Source organism: Pygoscelis adeliae, unplaced genomic scaffold (genome assembly GCF_000699105.1).
Source record: "Pygoscelis adeliae isolate BGI_AS28 unplaced genomic scaffold, ASM69910v1 Scaffold290, whole genome shotgun sequence".
Taxonomy (NCBI): domain Eukaryota; kingdom Metazoa; phylum Chordata; class Aves; order Sphenisciformes; family Spheniscidae; genus Pygoscelis; species Pygoscelis adeliae.
Window position 1 is genome coordinate 1,289,341 of NW_008823965.1, and position 21,114 is coordinate 1,310,454.

The following is a 21,114-nucleotide window of genomic DNA, read 5'->3' on the forward strand; positions in this document are numbered from 1 at the left end:
CCATTAAAAGCACATTTAAAAAAAAAAATAAAATCGGGCCTATTCTGCAGCTTGCTTTATTGTTTCTATACATTTATAAAAGCCACTTTCTGTCGAGAGAAGCTACGGTTTACAAAGAGAAAAAGCTTAAGAGAGACTTTTCAAACGACTGTTTTCAACTCGCGTTTACAGTGCCAGCTCTCGAGCTAAACTTTGGAAAGGAACTGCCCTCCGGTGCTTTAAGTTATTATACAGTTAATTTTCTTTGAAACTATTTTTGCCTGCCTCTCTCTAAATAGGTGGTTTCTTAAGTGAGTGTTACTTAAAGGAAACCAATCTGTTTTTCAGGAAGGGCTGATGATGTCAGTCCTTTCAACTCTGCTTTCCCATAAGAATTCTTGTAGTAAAAGGAGTTTCACTCTGGGAAATAGTGAAAAGTGACGTGAAAATATTTGAAGCATCTCAGACTACGTGTTTATCAAACTTCTAGCTTCGTGCTTGGATTTTAATCATGTTGCGATCATAACAAATGAAGGAAAAGTGAGAGAAAACCTTTTTGATTTTTAAAATTGAAAGAGATTTTGCAATGAGAAGTGTGCTATACTAAAATATTTATCGAGAACTAAATACAAGTCTGAATGCAATATACACAGAACAACATGTTTTTTCATAATTCTAAATTGATGTACTCCGTTTCAGCATAGGTCTTAAATCTGAAACAGAACCGCTGTGTATTATGAATGGTCTTTTGGCAAAACTACACCATCCAAATAAATACTTCAGCCCCCAACAAAATGACGAGACAAATTCAGAGAGCATCACATTATTACTGAATGTTTTTAGTAGGTGTGGATGCGTAGCCATAGGTCCAATGTGTGCTTAACTTACTACATTATTGTTTGTTCTGGTACTGGAAATTCCTGCAGTCAACAACAGAAAAAACCTCCAAGTAGAGCTAGAGAGACTTTAACTTACTGGTGGTGTAAGAACTAATGATAATAACATACTGTAAATTTTAATTTGCAGAATAAAAATAGTAAGAGTTATATAGAGCTTTCAATCTTCCAAGTAAAGCATTACGTTTTTACAGCTAAGTGCTCCTTGCTGCTCACATATAGGTGTCCTGAAGATAACAGGGGATACGTTTGCATAATCAAGGACACAGTTCTGTTTTAACTACTCATCCATTAATCCACACAGTTTACCTGTGAGACAGGTAAGTACCATAAACCCCATTTTATACAAGTAAAAAGGTCACACAAGGCCATATTCTACCCCAATGTTTAGCCCCACAACCAACTGATGTCGTAATAGTCTTATAATAGTAAAAGCCCATAAAAGGATCCCAACCTAACTCAGATATTACTGACAACGCACTCTGGCAATCCAACGGAACGACAAAAATATAACCTCACTGGATTAACAGACAGAATAACCCAAACAAAAATCAGTGTTAGCTATAAAAGGTGCAAAGGAAATATCTCTTTATCATCCTCTATTTAACAGTTTACTTCGTTCTGCTAAAAAGAACAAAGCCAAACCATGATTCATTTGGAAATGAAATCATCCCCACCCCCAGTAAAGGCTTACATTGTGTGGGTAAGCAGTTTGTAGGGTACTCCGAGCAAAATGTAAATAGATCGCCTTGCTACTATACAGATAGCAAACAGTTTCATTTTGAAACTAGGAGTTAAAAAACAAGTGAGAAAAATATTACAAAGCCTGAACTCTGAAAATACTTACAAGAACAAAAGCTAATCGCAAGTTAACATCAATAGGTTACAACTGCTAATCAAAAAAGAAGATAAAAAGCAAGCGCTTTTCTCACAGAAGTCCGGTCTTTTGGCCTAAGCTTGTAGCAATGCTATTGTAACGCGAAAGAAATATTAGCAGAAGGATTAACAGCAGTTTTTCTAACTTAGGGCTTACCGAAACTCTTCTAGATTGCAAAGGATGTAAAAGGAAAATCATGATGGCATGACTCCACACAAAAAAACCTCTCCAGAAATAAAACCAGTTTACCACAATCTTCTCTGAATCTGTCACTTACTCAACAATTTGTCCCAGTGTAATGGTGCTCTCCGGGACATGATCTCTGGGTTTATTTCCATTCTCATCAGCTGCATTTAGAGGGCTGACTGAGGAAAGTAACAGTTATTCTTCTTGAAGAAAACTACAAACTTCAAGTAATTCCACACACAGGTAACACAGAGATTATTATTCTTGTTACACAGTAGAAATCTGATAGACAAAATCAGCTGAATAAAAGTTACCAAGGATCACAGAGTGAGTTAAAAGTAAAGCGAAGAATTAAACCCGGAACTGCTCTTTTCTGTTCTCAGTAGAGTCCTGTCACCAGACTGCCGTTAACTCCTCCAAACAACAATAATTTAACATTATAATATGATAAGGAGCTGCTACAATCTGAGTAAACACATCTTAGTTCACAAATTAAAATAATCACTGGTCTCTGGCTAATCCAGCTGCCACACATGCACACAAAATCCCTCCACTGAAAGTCACTGTGAACTTCAGTTGTTTTTTTTTTTTCCAACTGGATGATAAATGGCTTTTTATAAAAGGCATATAATATGGTTCAATATCCTGCCTGCCTTCAGCCAGGTAAACTAAAAGATTACCAAAATGAGAAAGCAGCAATAATATTACTAAAAACTTTACAATATTTTACCAAATTGATTATTTTAAACCGAATTACTTTGTCATCTTTTTCCCTAAGATTTTTTTGAAGACAACTCTGCTAACTCCTCCATACAATCCCCACAAATTTCTCATGGAAAATTTTCATATGAAGGTTTGCAAGCTACCAAACACACAGTCTTAGCACGTGTCCAACTTCAAGCCCTTCTACATCGTGAGAAAGAGATGAGCACAATCTGTGTGAAGCTCTCCGGAAACTGAAGTTACCTTCCTGCCTTAATTCTCAGCGCCCACGTGCAGCCTTCAAATGGAGCTAATTGTTTAAACAGAGCTAATTTCGAGCAATGACGACTGCACAAAGATCATGGGGGAAAAAAGTGATTTATTTATTATATTTCAAGACAGACATTTGAAAACTGAAGCCTTCAAACTCTTGAGACACTTCCATAAATGCGACTCCCTTTCTCTCAGTAACTCCTCCATGCATGTCTTTCTCCTGCCTAGGAAATCTGTCCACCACTGAGGATCCCAGAGCAAACGAAACTGTTGTTTCTTCTTAAAAAAAAAAAGTGCCAAGTCTATTCAAAACTTCAAATGTACTTAAGAGTACTGTAAAGGCAACAACTTACTGCAATTTCCCTTGACAGAAAACAGAATTGGTTGGATGAAAGCTACACAAATTGATAGTTCCTTCCTCTCCTCTACGTGATGTCAACAGTTAAAAAGGATTGGATGTGCCACAGTAAACCTTTACAGCACTCCCCGGCCTGTTTCAAGCCTGACATGCTGAGCTGCTGTACAACGATGAGAGAGAAAGTAAAATGGTAGATACACAAATGTCTCCAAGAAGGAGGAAACTACAGATCACGTTTTGGGTGCCTTCCAGTGGCTCCAGGCAGAAGAGCATGGCTCCAGAACAGCTATGCAGAAAAAAGTCCAAAGAAAGGAGAAAATACAGAGGCTTCTTCTGAGACAACTCCGGTTCCCTTAATAATCAACAAGTCATAAAAATGTTCCTTTGATTCAGAAATCCCACAAAGGTTCTCTCTATAGCAGCCAAGATGTTGACTGTGACAGCACATAGTTGGGCTTTCACAAGCACTTCTAATCCTACTCATACTGAGGGAAGAGGGACTGTTCCTTGCCATTTTTAATACTCTTAGACTGGAAAAGGGTAGCTACCCGTACCAAACTGCTATTTAAACTTCCACTTCATTGGAACTTGTGACTTTTAATAGAAAGGAGGTGTAAGGATGCAGCAAATCCTGAATCCAAACAAAACAGCTTCTAGTACAGATCTCATCGAAGAGAAAGACAAAAAGAACAGCAAAGACAAAACTGAAGAAGCTGGGACAATGATTTTTGAACCTTTTTTAGAGGCTCCCCTTCATGTCCTTTTAGTTTCTCCAAAGCATGTCCACCACAGGAGTAGGACGTACAGATCAATTCTTACAGATTTTTTTTCCCTTGTACATTATTTGTCACACTGCTCACACACACACAAAAAGTGGACAGAAGTCTATGCCATCAACTTCACATTGCCTAGTTCCCACACTTCTCCCCAAACAGTATTTATTGTGGATATCCAGTTGTGCTTCGTGATCATCAAGGCCAATGAGCAATGAGAATTTTAGGTAACAGCATTTGAATATAGACCAGATTACTGACCGTGTGCTAGATGGAAACAAAACTTGAAACCTGAAGACCCCAAAACTTTCAGTTTAGAGTGGAAATTATTAACACATCTATGATAGCACAGTTTACTTAAGTTGCAAAACTAGAACTATCTTTCTGAAGTATTTATACCTTGGCTCATTCCTATAATATCTGCATACATTACATATTTGTGCACAATACCTGCAGCACCTTATTTTATGAAACTTATTTTTTTAGTGGCACAAACTACGTGGGCAAATAGAATGAACCCAATCAACTCTTGCAATCTCCAGTAAAATCAACATTTCTGTTGTTCAGGCTGTTCGCAAATACTGCTGAAACGTGATGCCGGAAGACTGTGAAGATCTTTAGGCCAGCACCTCCAAAGGTATTTCGGAACCAAATCTTTTTGAGTCAGGCAGCTACACAGCAGGTTCTGAAACACCTTAGAGGGCATGGGCATTAATGACTCAAGGGGAAAGGTTTCCTGACAATGTAAGGGGGAGGAAAAACAGAAAAAAAAGAAAAGGGGGATTTACCATGGAGCGGTGAGCCAGACGGGCTGCTTGACAGGCCTGGCACAGGGCTACAGCGTCCTCCTTGTTTAGATGTCAGCTCTTGCTCGATCTCTTCCAACCCTGCACTCTTTTGGAATCGGCTCATGCGATTTACCACCCGGGGTGACATGTGTGTTCGGACACAGGGCTGGCCGCCGTAAGGATTGATAGGAAAAACATGGGAAGTGCCACGAAGCGTGCTGACCACAACCCAACGACAGTCATGGCTGAAGGAGATATCTTGTACCTAGAAAACAGAGGAGCAAAATGGGAACGTAGTCACCAATGTACGAACATCTAACAAAGGAAATGGACTATCGTGTTTTAAACAAAGACAAATCTTAACTGGAAATGTGAATAAAAACCCCTAAGTCTAGGCAATAACTTGAATTTTTGCATGTATACCAATGAACTTAGTATTCAGTATATATTATAAATATAAGCTGCAGTATGATACCCAGTTCCAAAGTTTGTGCACTCTTCAAAATACTCTGAGATTTTTTCCTTTCAACAGGCTTGAACTTATGAAAACAAACCATGCTGCAAAATACTACAGAAAGCCACAAGCTTGGGGTAATTTTCAAATAGAATTTAGTTCTCAGAAGAGTTGGGAAATCATTTCAATTACATGTTTTGTTATTTGCTTGTTTACTTTAATTTTCAGAGATTACCCAAAAGGGGAAGAGGGAGGGATGAGAAGAAGAGAGACATCTCACCACTGGGCCTGATTTTGACAAATACTGGCACTCAAAACCGTATTTTAAGTCCACAGAAATACCATGTCCTACGTAACAAACCAAAAATCAATGGGCAGTATTTTCAAAAGCTGTCTACAATGGTCTCTAATCCTGCTACTATCAATTTATCCCTCAGTGGAATTACCATTCATCCAGATATCCCTGCACCTATGCTCTTTTTTGGTTTTAAAATTTTGTCAAGAAGAAACTGAACAACTTTGGCCATTTCTCTATATAAAACCACTCCATTTTACACATAACAATCTTTATTAATCAGCTATTAAAGCCCCAGGAAAGACCCAAGTTAGATGTCGTCTTACGCATACGAGTACTTATCCGCCACTTCAGAAACACAAGTCCTATTTTAGCTTAAAATGGTCAGTCTTGAAACAAATATAAAAATACAGTTAAATATTTTCTACTATAGTTACTCCTTGCACAGATCTCAGATACAAAGTCCAGAAGTATTTAATTCTCTTTTAAGTGTGCTTTACACAATGCTTTGATGGAAAGCAAATTCTTGTTCCTGAAGGAATGCTTTAAAAGAGAGATTAGTTTGTTTCCAACCCTGTACTGGCAGACAACTCAAGAAAACAAGTAGTCTAGGTTAAAATGATTTATCATAGAAAAAAAATCCTAGAACAATTCCTCCAAAAATGTTTTTAAAGGTAAAAGCTGACTAAAAAGAACCACGTACGCAAGTGGGATTTAACACGGCAAACAAACATATAGACGAAGGATTAGTCTTCATTATATTATTAAACAGCATAAACTAAATAAAATTCTTTAAGATTTCACTGAAGCCAGTTTTACAATACACTAGGTACTCAAATTGGAGTAAACACTGATAAAATCTTGACAAATATTCCAGAAATGCACTCCAGCTATTCCAGACAAAAGCAGCAAGTATTCATCAAAGTGCAAGTTTCCAACTGAGCCCTGAAGCCTTTGAGATAAAAAAAGGATTTAAGTCTTGTGACTTGTGACAAGATATTTGGCTGACAGACTGTCACGACACAAAATGCTTCATCAACATTACATAGATAAACTAAAAAACAGCGTTACACACCTGCTCTTTTCAATTATGGTGACATACCCAAATGATCTGCTAATGATATAGCTAAACAATCTCCCCAAAATCTGACAGGTTTTGCACTTTCAGTGATTCTGGTATTACTGACATAAAGTCACAGCACTTAGAGCTCCTAGCTTGCCTACAAAGTGTTTCACCTTAATAGATTGCTCAAAAAGGGTTAGAGACCCCACAGGGATTAACAAGAGCCAAAAAAAGAAACCCCAAAGCCGTGGAGTCGGAGAAAAACTATGGCACCAAGAGTATTTAAATACTTGCTGTTTAAAGAGGCAATTTCTACTGGTCAAAATCAAACATAAGAACCGTATACAAATTTTCATTCTCAGTTACAACAGAAAGATCGCTAATATAATAAAATCATTAAGGCTGTTGGAATACAATTCCTATCCTATCAAAGGCCCCGTTTTCTAATTTCTAATAACACAAAGAATGGCCATGTTTGTCGTTAGCTGTGACCCCCTCTGAACACAGCACTGTTTTCCAAATATCTAGTAGTCATTTTAGATCCAGCTTTAAATTCCCCTCCTGATCTCTAAAACCACCTATCTGTCCAAGCCTCAAGAAAACAGCTTTTCTCTTCGTTCTGCTCGCTCGCTCCACGCCTCCAACGCAAGCTATTTGTGCCTTGCTCTATAGTTTCATGCTCCGTGCAGAAGACTGTTCTCCCCTGAAACCACAGCTACTGGAAGGGACTTTACAAACCTCTAAATAACATTTTTAGAGGCCATTTCTATGAGATGGTAGAGAAAAAAACCCACTGTATCTCACTGTGCTGCATAATAGGAATGTGTATGTTTCTATATTAACACTCAGTTTTCAGTACGCATCTTTAGGATTACGTTGTTTTAAAAACACATACAACAGCCCTGGCATATGACACCACAAGCCAAGAAACTGGGAAACAATCATTACAGGATGTTTTTTTCTCAATGTAAACATTACACAGAAAAAAGTATTCCTGATCTTCAGGAAGAAAGTTTGGAACAACGTAATCCAAAACGTTCTCTTTAAAATAACGATCACAATCACTTGCTGCAGTTAGAAAGCGGGTATCATGGTCATGACTACTAAAAATATGGCTGAAACCACAGAGGCAAACAACAAACGGGGTTTTAAGACTCGGTAATAACAAGAAGAAAAAAAAAGCGTTGACAGATGAGTGTGAAATGAATTAAGATTTATGAGAATACAGCTATGAAAGCCTACTCAGCAGCGACAAAAAGTATTTTGGAAGCTACCGTTACACATGCAGTAAATTCTACCTATCTCCTACCAGTCTCAAAAATGGGCTCGCTGGTCTTTCCCAGGTAAACGATGAGTAGCAGTACCACAGACAGTTCAAGGAGGTGATTCAGAGAATATTTCCAATTTCATACAAGGGCATGAATTAAATACGTTCATATCAAAACAGCACAAATCCATCTGTGCAACGCACAGGAGTCCATAACTTTCCAGGAGACCTGGAAAGAAAGCAGTGGACCAAGCTGGAAGGAGAATGCTCATCACAGCAGTCTCAGAAATGACTTCAAAAATTCAGCTGTGTGTGTCCATGAAAAAAACCATATAAATTATCACATCAGCTTGCTGTTATCCACCACACTGTTACTGTACATTACACAGAGTTCTTGACTGCTTATAGTATAAACAAACTGCACAGTGGCCCATTAGTGGTTTTCAAGTTTATGCTAAGCATTGCAATTTATTGCTGTCCTTTAGGTTAATGTACTATTATTTCATGTATTTATAATATATTTCTGGATTTGTTGTTAATTATGATGTAATGTTTAGATACCAAAGATCAATCAAGACCCCATAGTGTTTACAGATATATGTTAATAAAGTACAAAGTACACTAGATCTCTCACGATGCAAAGGTTATTCTATAGCTCAAGGTCAATATCAGATTTAATACCCATGTCTGTATTTCAAAATTTTATCTATCCTCTTCTGTCTGGGCCAGCAAAAGGAATTATTGACCTGAGATTTTGTTTAACTCAGGAACCCTTAAGATATTTTAACTTGCAATACTAAATACTTTTGTGGGAACATCAGTGCTTTCTCCTAGCTTTACTATCATTTCTTCCTCCTAGTTTGTGAGCAGTTTGGTTCCTTAAGCTTCAAGCTACATTTCTTGCACATCCAAAAGTCTTGGTGAAATCCCTTGATACTTCAAGGTCCTCAGTGGAAACAGCAAAGCCTTTTCTGGTCCAAAGGAATGCACTTAAGACAACCACAGAATGCTGTAAGGGTAAAAGCGCGCAATCTCCAATTTGCCCTTGGCTAAACCAGGTATTCTGTGATTCCTGTTGTACAGGAGGTCTGCAGAAATTTTGACCGTAATTCACGGACTATTCAGCTTGCTCCACGAATCCTAATCAGTACTTGTCAAGCCCAAAAGGGGTTCTGGCTGCCCAGACATGCTGCACCTCTTATATTACTGTCTGCTACTGACTCTTCTCCGTATTATATGATAACTTTGTTGAAAAAAAAATTCAGTACCCTCACAAAATTATCAACACTATTTCCAGAATCATGGACAATATGACTGTTTTCCTACCAGAGACAATTAAACAATGTTTCAGATAGTCTGGTAGGCTTTAGCATGACTTGGAAAGGAATCATCCAGTACTTCTATGGAAAGGAAATAACAGTCTGAGAAAGGTTTTCTTAACAGATGCTAGGAAAGAAATCTTTCAATACGCTTGTATTATACAATGAGTCCTCTACCACGCAGCTTTCGTCAGCTTTGTCATTTCCCTCACCTTCACCATTTCTTTCTCACAACCCTTTCCCTCGAAGTATTCACTTCTAACCTCTCTAACTTTTCAGTCTTACACTGTCTTCTCCTGTTTTCCTTCAATTACTTGTCTCCTATGCTTCTTTTTAACTTCCACTATCCTATTTCCCTGTGTTTCGAATGCTATGATGTAAAATCCTCCAGAAAACTGAATGAAAATTTACCTGCCGTGTTCAGAGTCTGACCTGAGTGAGACAGTAGGGTAATTTCATATATGGAGTCCTACAAGGACATGTCACATGTCAACAGCTCCACTGAAGATCAGCTTTCAAGATTGTACATGTCAAAAAATGATTTCTGATATTCTGAAAATCTGAAGGAAAGCATCTGAACCGAAGGCTTCGAAGCTGACAAACACTCACGTATTTTATATAACGGAAATCTATGTAAGTTTTTGCTATCATTCTTTCCTTATTCCCACAGCTTCTCCAAATTTAAACACGATGTTAACTAGAACATACTCACAAAATACATTAAAAAAAATAATTCAAGCCATAACTGAAAGAAAACAAAACAGAAGTAAGGGCAGCACATAGAAAACTTATTTTAAAAGCAGTTGATTAAAATGGGATAGTCAGAGGTATGGCTGATTACACAAGCAATCCCACGGGACAGGCAGTGACCTTGTTTACCACTACTCCTAGGAATGACTGGCAGCCCATACCCAGCCTCTATATTTCAGGGCTTCTAAAAGTATTGTACTAACTTGCTGCACAATGCTTACACGTATACTATAACTTATTTTCTTAGAAAGGAGAAGGAGCTTTACCAGGCTATCACAGTACCTCCCCAGGCAAATCCACTCCTGATGCACGTGCATAATGCAATAGTTAGAAAACAAAGCTCACAACACTAAACCATGTATTTTCATAGTAATTACAAGAAATAAATATTAAAACACATTTTAATCTTCCTAGCGCTCTTTTTTCCCCCCCTAGTGCCCCTTTTTCAGTTGTGGCGGTTACACCAGGTACAGTATGTAATACCTGTATTCTTGTGCATTTCACTGCATTAAATTAAACTTCAATAGTGAAGTGAAACAACAATAAAGCGTGACTAGCATTACTGCAATAGGAACTTAACCCAGTTTCATGCACGCTATGCAATGTCACAGAGAAAACACACCATTATTTGAAAGACAACTTAAGTATTTAATTGTGCTGTGCAGGGAGATGGCAGAAATAAAAAACGAGTATCATTAAACAATGAGAAAGAGCAGCAGTACTGAGGAGGCAAGGGTCCAAATAAATTAGAAAACTAGTCTGTATTTGAATTTTTTCAGTTCAGAAAGTTAAGGAAATGATGTAGCAACAAACACAAATGAAAAAAACCAATAAAATCGTGGACTACACAATATGATTTATCAGACTCACACAGACCCAACTCTGTCTCCCTGAGTCGCCAAAACCGATTTCAGTTTCAGATAAAAACAACGGCAGAATCTGGGCATAGCGAGACATTCATGTAGGGTCCTTCAGCCAGAGTAGCTGCTCTCTATTAATAACTGAAATTGCAAACGCCACTCTGCTTAGAGCTCCGTCTCCTCAAGACAGTTAAGCCACTTCTAATTGCAGCAGTTTCCTATTGTCTGCTTTCATCAAAGACTGATCAACTTCCCCAAATCAATCTTTATTATTTCAACACTGTCCACAGAGTCTTTCCTAGAAATAAGAAAGTTGCTCTTCCAGACATTATTTCAGTAATTGCAACTACATAAGTATGTCAAAAGAAAGGAAGAAATTTCTCTTAACCATAGAGGCTTACATCAAATGTTTGTAAACTATTCCAATGTTTCACTACCTGGACACAGTGTATGACACAACCTTGAACAGTCTCTATGAAATCACGTCACAAAAACATTCCTGCATTCCCTAGAACAGCGTAAAATTGCACATGTTCTGTGGCAGCCCATGCTGGAATGTTTTTATCGTTCCCTCTGTTTACCTATGCTGACTGAAGTCAGTTATAACAGCAGTTTGAGAGTCAGAATAACAAAAGTCTGACAGCGTAAAAGATTACAGAGGACTCTGGCCACCAGCCCACTGATGCTATCATTACGTTTATTTGTTCTAGGTTGAGATAATACTGTTTTCAGGGATTTTTTTGTTCTGTTTACAATTTCAGATCAAAGAGAAAGGATCATCAGGTGACAGTCTAACTTTCATCTGCAAGTAGATGAGCTTCCTCAGTTCAGAACATGCTATACCTTTATTAAAAACCTTCCAAAATGGTCTTGGGTAAAAATATTGACTCACAATGAAGAGCTGTAGGACAAGAAAATGTATCCTTAACCAAAATGTGCACCACATACACACGCACATTTTTTCCTTTACAACTGAATTGTGCAAGCATGGATTCCCTGAGAGCTTCAGTTCTCTCTCTGGTATGGTTAAATACAACCAGTGCTTGCAATGAACCTTCACGATGTAACACAGTGCATCAAACATACTGGGTTTTGTTCCCTTAAGTAAAAAAAATAAAAAATAATTCTAAAGCATAAGTGGCACTTAAAGACTAAAAGATATTAATCCAATTTAACTGAAACAGTGACTTCTGTCTGTGTTTGCAGAAATGTAACTTTGAATGTTGTGACCTGGGGACTGACATCACTTGAGCCAATAAAGTATCTGAGCACTTCACATTCTTTCATGGCTGCTGTCCTCACAATTCCTTTATGAGACAGAGGTCCACCTTCCATCTTACTCCATCTTCATCTGAGTCAGTGGCTTTGTTAGGAACTGAGTGATCTTCACAGTCCTGACTCAATGTTTTATTCAGCACATAAGGCTTCTTCCTGTATTTGCTGCTCAAAGTCAGCAAATACAACACAGATTCGCAATAACAACACTTAAACTCAGTAACACTCTGTTTCATTGTTCAAAGCATGCAGAAAGAGAAAAGGAAAACCATGTTATGAAGACTAGCTGTGAACAGTCAGGGAGAATACTGCTACTTACCCTTAATTCCATACCAAGGGGAATGCAAGCTCAAAAAACCCTACCTTACCAAGCACAGTACCTAAATCTCCCTCAGCATCATGAAGCCAACACCAGCTGGACTGGCAGGGCATATGGTCATCTGTTGAACACCAGAACAATCTGCTCTGGTCAACATTTCAGTACAGGGAAAGCTTATCTTGTGGGGAACTTGCAACAGCCTCATCATCCCTTTATCCTCCATCCAAGAGAAACATCACAAATCGCATACGTTTAGCTATCGGGATAGACTGTCAATGCGAACAGTGTTCTGTATTAAAATCAATTTTCATTTTTCTTTTAATAAAAATCAAAGTATAAAATCTCTGTTTTATCCCATTCATTAACGGTATGATTTCAGTGACACTGTCTGGTTGGAGCGGCCAACTCATTGCAAATGCTTAGCACAAATTCCGCTTTGGCTAAGGACAAGAGCCCGATGTCCATGAAAGGAGACAAAACCCCTATTGACCTCTTTCCGGCCAGTTTCTCTGTATTGCAGAAATTGTCAGGAAAAGGTAGAAATGGTCTTTCCGACTGAAATTTCTCAACCCCAAACCAAACCAGAATGTGTCTGGAATTTAGAAAAATTAATGCATAAGGTAGCATATATTCTTTAGTTTCATTAAGTCAAAGTAACCGTATAGCTAATACATCTGACTCAGTAGAAAGATGTGTGGGTAACTTAGAGACACTGCAGTAAATCGATCAGAAAACACCATTATTAAATCACAACACTTGCTTCTTTTTCTTTAATATACATTAAGCATGCAACTTAATCCACTTAAGATGCTTCTGTATACGAATGACAGAGGGGACTTCTGTCACCTTCTCTTAGGAGACCGATGAGAAATACCAAGCTACTGGTCTGCCCTCCAACCACTGAAGACAAGGTAAGACGGAGACCAGGAGTTCTGCAGCCCTGCAAAACGGGATATTCCAGGGCTGATATTCTAAACTGGGTGAAATTACAATTCAAACATTGCTGTAACACCAGATATACCTGTCATATATACCTGTCATATATATTTGGAACGCCAATACATACGGTTCCCAAATTTCTGCTCCCAGAGCGAAATCGGTATGCCATGCATGACACAAAGCATACATTGCAGATCCAACACTTCTTGGAAAAATCGGGTCTTACAGTGTACTCCATGTACAGTCAATTTGTGCAGAAGCAGTGATCCCGTACAGGGAACTTCTGTGTGTCCAGCAGCTTAGGGCATTCAGACAAGTATGTGAAACTTTCATAAACATTACCAATGTACCAGTTCTTTGTCAATGAACTAAATGGTCTTATAGTATCAGTAATACCTATTTGCAAGAAACACGCTAATGGATCACAAAGCAAGAAAGGAAAAATCATGCATTAGACTATGAAAGAAGGATATTTTGGGAAATGCGCGGCGAAGCTCCATCAGCCAGCATCTCATGTACGAAAGCAGATAATTTCAGTATGGACATTAAAATACCACATATAACAAGGGCATAATGATGATGTTTGGAACAATTTATAATGGGTACTAGCTAAACAAATTTTGACACTGATAATCACTCATGTCCATCAACACAAATTAGAACTTTTTATAGCTCCAGTACAGAAGGTGACCTTTAAGACCATTGGCCTTGGTTCACAATTAGCTTTAAACCAGGGGGAAAAAAAAAAAAAGAAAAAAGTCTGGTTGCAAATGTATAAATACTATTCTAACCAAGAAAGGAGGTACAGAGGCTTCCAGTGTGTGTCTCAGAATATCTGCATTGAGAATTTTAAATTGAACAGTCTCCAAAATTCTTGTCTAATGCTACTCATACATGAAATTTACGGAACAAAAGAATAGCAACACATACTACTCTTCTCACTAAGCAACTACAAGTACTGTTATTCCAAAAAAAAAAAAAAAAAAAGTAAAACCATCCATCGTATTATGTAAATATTTTAAATGATAGACATGTATGGAGAATCACAGGTACCAATGCAATATCATTGCTGGATAGTTTAATTATCATGGGTGTTGTGAAATCCACCAAGACTCCTCAGACTGGTTAGAATTTTCTCTATTTTATACCGTTCCAAAAGCTATACTGCTCACATCCCAAATGAAGGCTATGTGGCAAAGTGGGAAAAAACTTTACGATGTTGATATTGAGAATTTTAATGCAGTGCTTTCGCAGAGATGCTAATACTATATCCCAAAAAACGTGTGTCAGTAAAGGTTTATTCTTTAAAACATATTACGTTTGGTTTCCAATGTATGCCTTAAAAACAAATTATCAGCTGTAAAAAACAGAACATCATCTTTGTTCCTAGTGACTGGAGTCCTATGCTTTGGTTTTCAATATTGATTATAGGTATTTCCCATTTTTTGTATGGAAGTAGAACAAAAATAACTCTAAAACATTAACCACATTATAGTACATGCTCAAATAGATGACCGAGTATATGTATACACACAGATCTCAATGCCCTTCATATTATTCATAAAAATTACTTGTAAGTACTATATATATTATCCCATATAGACAGGGTTTTTTTTCTTAATTTCCTCTCACTTTCCAGATTGGTTATTCCTTCCTATAGTAAACCATTGCCTATAATAGTAATTACACTTTTCCAGAAAGGTAGCAGCAAACTATTAAACTATTTAAACTACCAGTAATTTAAATTCACACAGGTTGAAACATTACCAACCACTACTACATTAAAGCTTTCACATTTTACTTGTTACAAAGGTAAGGCAAAAAACTTAAGGGAAACTGCACAACTCATAGGAAAAAAAAATGGTTCGAAGGAACTATAATCACAGTACCACAATAATCCAAGCTTCCAGTGTCAGGGTCATAATCACAGTGCCCGAGGCTTCTGTGTGTCACACTAGTTTACATCTGCCAGACTGTCACAAGTCTGTGCTTTCAGTGTGTAATTGCATCAGCAAGTGCAATACTCATTTCTTACCCTGTGGTGACATTTTTATTTATGTATTGAAAACAGGTTCTTCAACAGTTACTCAATGCTACCAAGGTGAGGCTCTCCCGATGCCTAAAAGCATTGCAGTGAAGGATTCAAGTATAATACACTGCACTGCTTCTATCACAGCAATGCTAGCAAAAGTCATCTCTCACTTTTTTCCACTTTACCAGTAAATCAGTTCACTGAGCATTTTTTAAAATAGAATTTCAGACTTTTTCACCCTATGCTAATCTAACCTAATTTAGCCTTCCATCTTTGAGAGTGGGATTTTTAAACTGGGAAGTTAAATCTGTATCACTACAGTCTCCAACAGGTTCCCCCAATTTGCTAAAATGTAGATAAAAGTTAATCGCAGTCTTTTGATTAACTCTTCCTTTCAACTCTTTAATTGTCTGTCTTTGGCTTTTACCACCAAAGTCAAGCAAACCCTGACAGTTGCTTCACGGGCACTAGACAAACGTTTAACATGTTACATGAGAAAAGGTTAAGTACAAACACAGCTAATAATCTGGGCTCTTTGGAGGTAGTGTCATATCTGAATAAATCTGACAGCACCTCATTGTAAAGGGCAAGAATTTATTATTGTCCAGGTTAAATGCTGTGCTCTTATCCTTTCTGTGGCTATAACATAAGAAAGGCTCTTTGTGTGCTGAAACAAACATTAAAGTGCCAACATACACAAAATGTATAAGGTGTCTGGGGATTATTCTTCAGCAAATAGTTTAACTTACTTTGGCTTCAGTCTCTCCCCTGTGAAGTGTATACAAATGATGGACGGCACTTTGTGATGATGACCAAGGATGTGTCAGTATTTGAAAAACATGGAAATCATGGCCTAATGTGTCAGTAGTGACCAGCAACATCCCTGGGTAAAAAAAAGAAAAAGAAAAAAAACACAAAAGCACAAGAGATTAATCACTGCAAAAGAAGAGGCTTATGAACGTCTATCTAAAATCTAGCGTGGCTTACATTGTGTTTTCTGGAAACAAAAGTAAACAGTTGCAGAACATTCCTGAACTGAAAGGGATTCACTTCATAAAAATGAATCAGAACTTCAACTGGAATCATATTAACAGTATTACTACTTCGGTATTACAGTACAAATCTATAAAAGCCAACTAAAAAATCTAGGAATATTCTAACTAAAGTTGAGAACTTGTGTGACCAATATGAAGCATTGAAATGATGAATGTTAAGAGTGAAACCCCAAAATGCTCTTCACTGGGAAAGAGCCAGTATAAAAAAGATTGATGTTTCCACAATAATATTTTTGGAAGAAGAAATGTTATCAAAACGCAGCCAAAACAACCCATACCAAAAACAATCCTGAAGAAGCATCTTTCTTATAAATGTGTATGAAAGAAACTGTCTGATTTATTGCTTGAAAGGCAGCAAATCAGAGTTGAGAGCTTTCAAGTGAAATATTAAATTAGGTACTAACTTCATTGAAAACAGGTCACCGATGGATGTACTGAAATGATTAAATTAGAAGATCAGCAGAATCACGGTAACTTATATATGCTATTTACTTTTTTCTCCCACTATGTCAGTCCATAACCCAGTTTTTAAACGTTTACAAACATATTTGAAGTCAATTTGCCATAAAAGTTTAAGTTTTCATATCAAAAAAGAAGTATTTTTGTACATATAAGAAAAGTACAGCACCATGACAGAATTTAGAACTACAATAAACAAACGTCAGATTTCTTTTTCTGTATAACAATGTCTATATTACCATGCTTACTAATGAAATTTAAGAAGTTATCACCCAAAGTAATCCTCTGACATTTAATTAAATGTCAAGTACAAAGTGATTTTAGCAGTTTAATAGCTACATTGAAGTGCCTTTAAATAATTTTCAAGGTATCGCATCTATTAAGGAAAACCAGGAATTCCCACACAGCTCTGTTGTGTTGATTCTCCACATAAAGCGTAATTGAAATCTTTTATCCTTCAGGAAGAGAACTTAGGTCTCCACATTTTACACGACACCTATTCAAAGGATAAACGATTATCTTATTTCTGTCATAAAAGAGTGTTCACTTTCTCAGTTTATTTGCACATGGTTCTGCGATTCACCTTTTCCTCTTCTACTCACTGCTGCTAAACAAACACATACAGTACAACTTTGAAAGCCCTCACACGTTACAAGTCCTAGCATATGCCACTTTTAAAATTTTAGAATTAAACTGAAAAAAAAAAAAAATCCTCTTGTGTACTGAGTAGCAGAGAAACACGCTCTTAGTAAAGATTAAGCTTAATTAACTTTTCTACTGAACCATCGTTACAACGTCACTCGATGGCTATCCTGAGTGTTTCCCCTCCTTGGCAATCCTGGAATCCCCCTTCCCTTAAGCCCAAATAGGAAAATTTCAGCAGCCAAAGCCTTAACCTCCTGGGCTCGATGTCACTCCCCACCCAGTGCCGCCTCCTCCGAGGCTGAAGGAGGTTTGTGAGCACGTCTCGGCTCATAGGAGGAACAGCACAGTCCTGAAGCCTCCAAACAAGATAACACAGCATCATCACAGACTTCATCTGACCATGAACAGGCGCGTGCCTCAGTTTCTCTTGACCGTAACTCTGACAAAATAAGGATCTTGTGAAGATAAACAAACACTTTCAAGACTATGAGGCCCACCAACAGTAAGGTACAAAACTGGAGAGAAATCCAAATTGCATTTAGAGACAAATTTGCCTACAAGTTTCCTTCTCAGCTTGACCACTGAAGCTGGTAGGGCTTGGACAGAGCGCGAGGCCACCCACATTGCACACATCCATTTCCTCAAAATCACACAAATGCAAAATCTTAAATCTGACCTCAGCAAGATTCCCTCTAGTAGACATACTTTTACTGTTATAGGCTGTTACTCTGATACTGAGTGTTAGAAATGAAAGAGAGTTTGTTATGGAGCTAAGAAATCCATGAGTGCATTTGGGTATTATGTTTGGGCGGTAAGGCATGTGAGTTGAGGTTGGTCTGGATGTTAATGTTGGCTTAACTGGCAATTTCCTTGATTTGTAGTGACTGTGTTGATAGGAAATACAGCTAAAGTTGCTCAAGTGCAAGTCAGCCAAGTCTTTAGTGTGGGATTATGCACACAGTTTGCATTAATTCTGTTCTGAAACATCACAAAATACACTTCCCTTCTAGTGAAGTGTGCGGTCCTCAATAATATATAGCATTTCCAGTGGAGAAAGCTGGAAGCAAATAGGGGTTTGTGTGCTAGAATTAGGCTGCCGCTATTACTGGAGCGAGGATATTCCAAAAGATCTAATTCAACACAGTAAAGATTTATTGTCTACATTCCCATATTTGCCTCTCCTCACGCATTAGATAGCTTTATATAGAAGTTGAGTGTGCTTTTGGTCCTTTTGAGCTCTCTCTTGTTCCTGATGGAAAGGACCTTTGGAGAAAGAGAAGCTGGAAGAGAGGAATACATAAGGCTTCTCTCAACAGTAAACAGGACCTCAGCAAACCTAGATTTTTTTTCTTCCCCCCAAAGTGCCAGAAGTCTTTTATGAATGCATACACAGAGCTGAGTGCACCCAGAGATCTGAGCACAGCATTCTTCATGTGTATCCCATCACATGGCACAGTGCAACGAAGATCGTAAAAAAAAAAAACAAAACCCCACACTTTAAACGAGCCAAAAATCTGTCTGGAAACTGGAGACAGAAAGCTGCGTAATAATCATGAGCCAGTGAAAACACAGGAATTACCATACTGCATTGTCCATTAAATCTATCCGTTGTTTAGCTAACTGGTATCTCGTTTCCAGTATTGGCTAGAAATGCAGGTGTCTGCGGACGGCACAATAAACCCCACAGTACGCAGCCGCAATATAATTTCACCCTTCTCCTCACAAAGGTTTTTCCTCCCAAATCTGTAATCTCTACTTACCCCGAGCAGGGCACAGCTAGAGAGCTCACTTTAGGACCATGCACTACAACATATGTCACACAAATCCATAAAGCATACGGTGTTACCTGTTCGTTCTTTTGATGACATACGCCATAACTGAACAAAGCCGTGAAATGTGTTTGCCTGTCTTGCACGTTTGATCGGTTCCATATGATGTACATAGTTCTTGGTTCCATATTAACGTGTGTTGCCTTTGAGTTTTTTAGGTTTCGTGTTTTTTACGTTTGGGTTTTTTTTCTGGTTTTGCAAACTTGAAGGAGTACAGAGGCGAAAGACAATGTATTTGTGGGTGGAAAGGAATTGGCTTAAAAAGAGAAGGATGGGTGGTATCTGATTTGGCAATTTTGCACATCTAATCTAAAATCCTGCTGTCTGTCACTGCTTGGAATAAATACATCTTATTAGATGAAAGCCGAAGGAAAACAGGCCCTTTGCTTATATTAGCGACTATTTTTCAGTAAGTTAAAGGATGACCTTTCATACTCACATTTGCATTTGAAATACAAATATATACTTGCAGAACTTGTATCAACACAGAGGTCCCAAGCACAATACCACAGATGTGAACGAACGTGTATTTATAAAACAGCATTTTGAAATATCTTTCTTACTACTGTTATTCAAACAATAAATCACTGCTGTTTTAGAACATTTGACTTGGGGTTTGGTGTGGTATTTTCCAGCTCTCATTACTTCACACTGAAGAATCACAGTTTTCAATTACTACAGCTCAGCCATTTCGTTTCTCTCTCCATCTCCCTGCAACAAAAGGCCGCTGCACCGCCGCAACACCCCAGCAGAAATACCGAATCCCAGCAGAGAAACATGAACTTGAATCTTGGTTGTTACCTCACTTTCACTTTCAACTGCAAAAATCTTCAACTCAGCTTTCTAGAAGACCTTGTGACAGTTTTCCCAAAAAGTTGCTTAGACGGAAATATGGGTTAAAGCTGTCGTAAGTTCAGTCCAAAATGTTTTCTCTTATGATGTACTTTATGTATGAATAATCATAGATGAAAAGTGAATAATTCTCAAGGATTTCCTGCTTATTTTTCAAACTGGCATTAATCCCTGTTTAACAGATAACATCTGAAATCAATTGAAGGTCTTGCATACACAGAACCCAGTGGAAATTTATGTGTAAAGCAGATTTTACTCAGTAAGTATCTCACTGCAAAAATTTTGATTTTGCTTATCCATAATATGAGGGGTGCAGCGAGGTTAAATTAATGACTGTTTTACTGTGTGGTTTTTCAAATCCACAGAGATTATTAAAATCCAGTTTAAAAGGAACAGCTATCGTAGATGGAAAAAAAATTACCGAAGCTTTGTTTTACCTGACAGATACATTTGCCCTAATTTACAGCTTCCTACTTTTCATGCATTCTGTTTGGGAAACAATAAGCTTCTTTCAGGATAGGAACGTTAAAAAATACAGAGAATATATGCATAAAAGGAAAAACTAGTACAGATGTAGACTGTGGGTTAAGAGCTATTTATGCAGTATCAGAAGACTAAACCAGACTCTGGCCTGGCCATAAACTAAGCCCACGCCCTAAATGAGGTGCCAAGCCACAAAAAGCATTTGCGTCAACTGGGAATACAAGGAAAAGAAGGACTTCTAATTATAGGGCCTGGAAGCGGAAGCCCAGAGTGATTAGGAGTTTAGGCGCTGCTGTATGTTTATCTGGGAGCTTCCTCTCGCTCTCTCTCAGCCCGGGTTTGATAGATGAGGGTTGGCCTAAAGGGTGGGATTGAAGTTGCTGATG

At 37.9% G+C, this 21,114-nt stretch overlaps 1 protein-coding gene across 8 annotated transcripts in view; it reads right to left on the minus strand.

Moving 5' to 3' along the window:
- Positions 1-21,114, minus strand: part of BCAS3 (breast carcinoma amplified sequence 3) — a 373,363-nt gene that overhangs the window by 248,459 nt on the left and 103,790 nt on the right. For all 8 annotated transcript variants that reach the window (XR_663607.1, XM_009323994.1, XM_009323979.1 and 5 more), the window contains exons 13-14: positions 16,155-16,288; positions 4,833-5,097 (exon numbers count right to left, since the gene is read on the minus strand). Coding sequence is in view for 7 of the 8 variants with exons in the window: in XM_009323994.1 (XP_009322269.1) it covers positions 4,833-5,097; positions 16,155-16,288 (399 nt within the window). In the remaining variant the exon portion in view is untranslated. The remainder of the gene's footprint in view (positions 1-4,832; positions 5,098-16,154; positions 16,289-21,114) is intronic.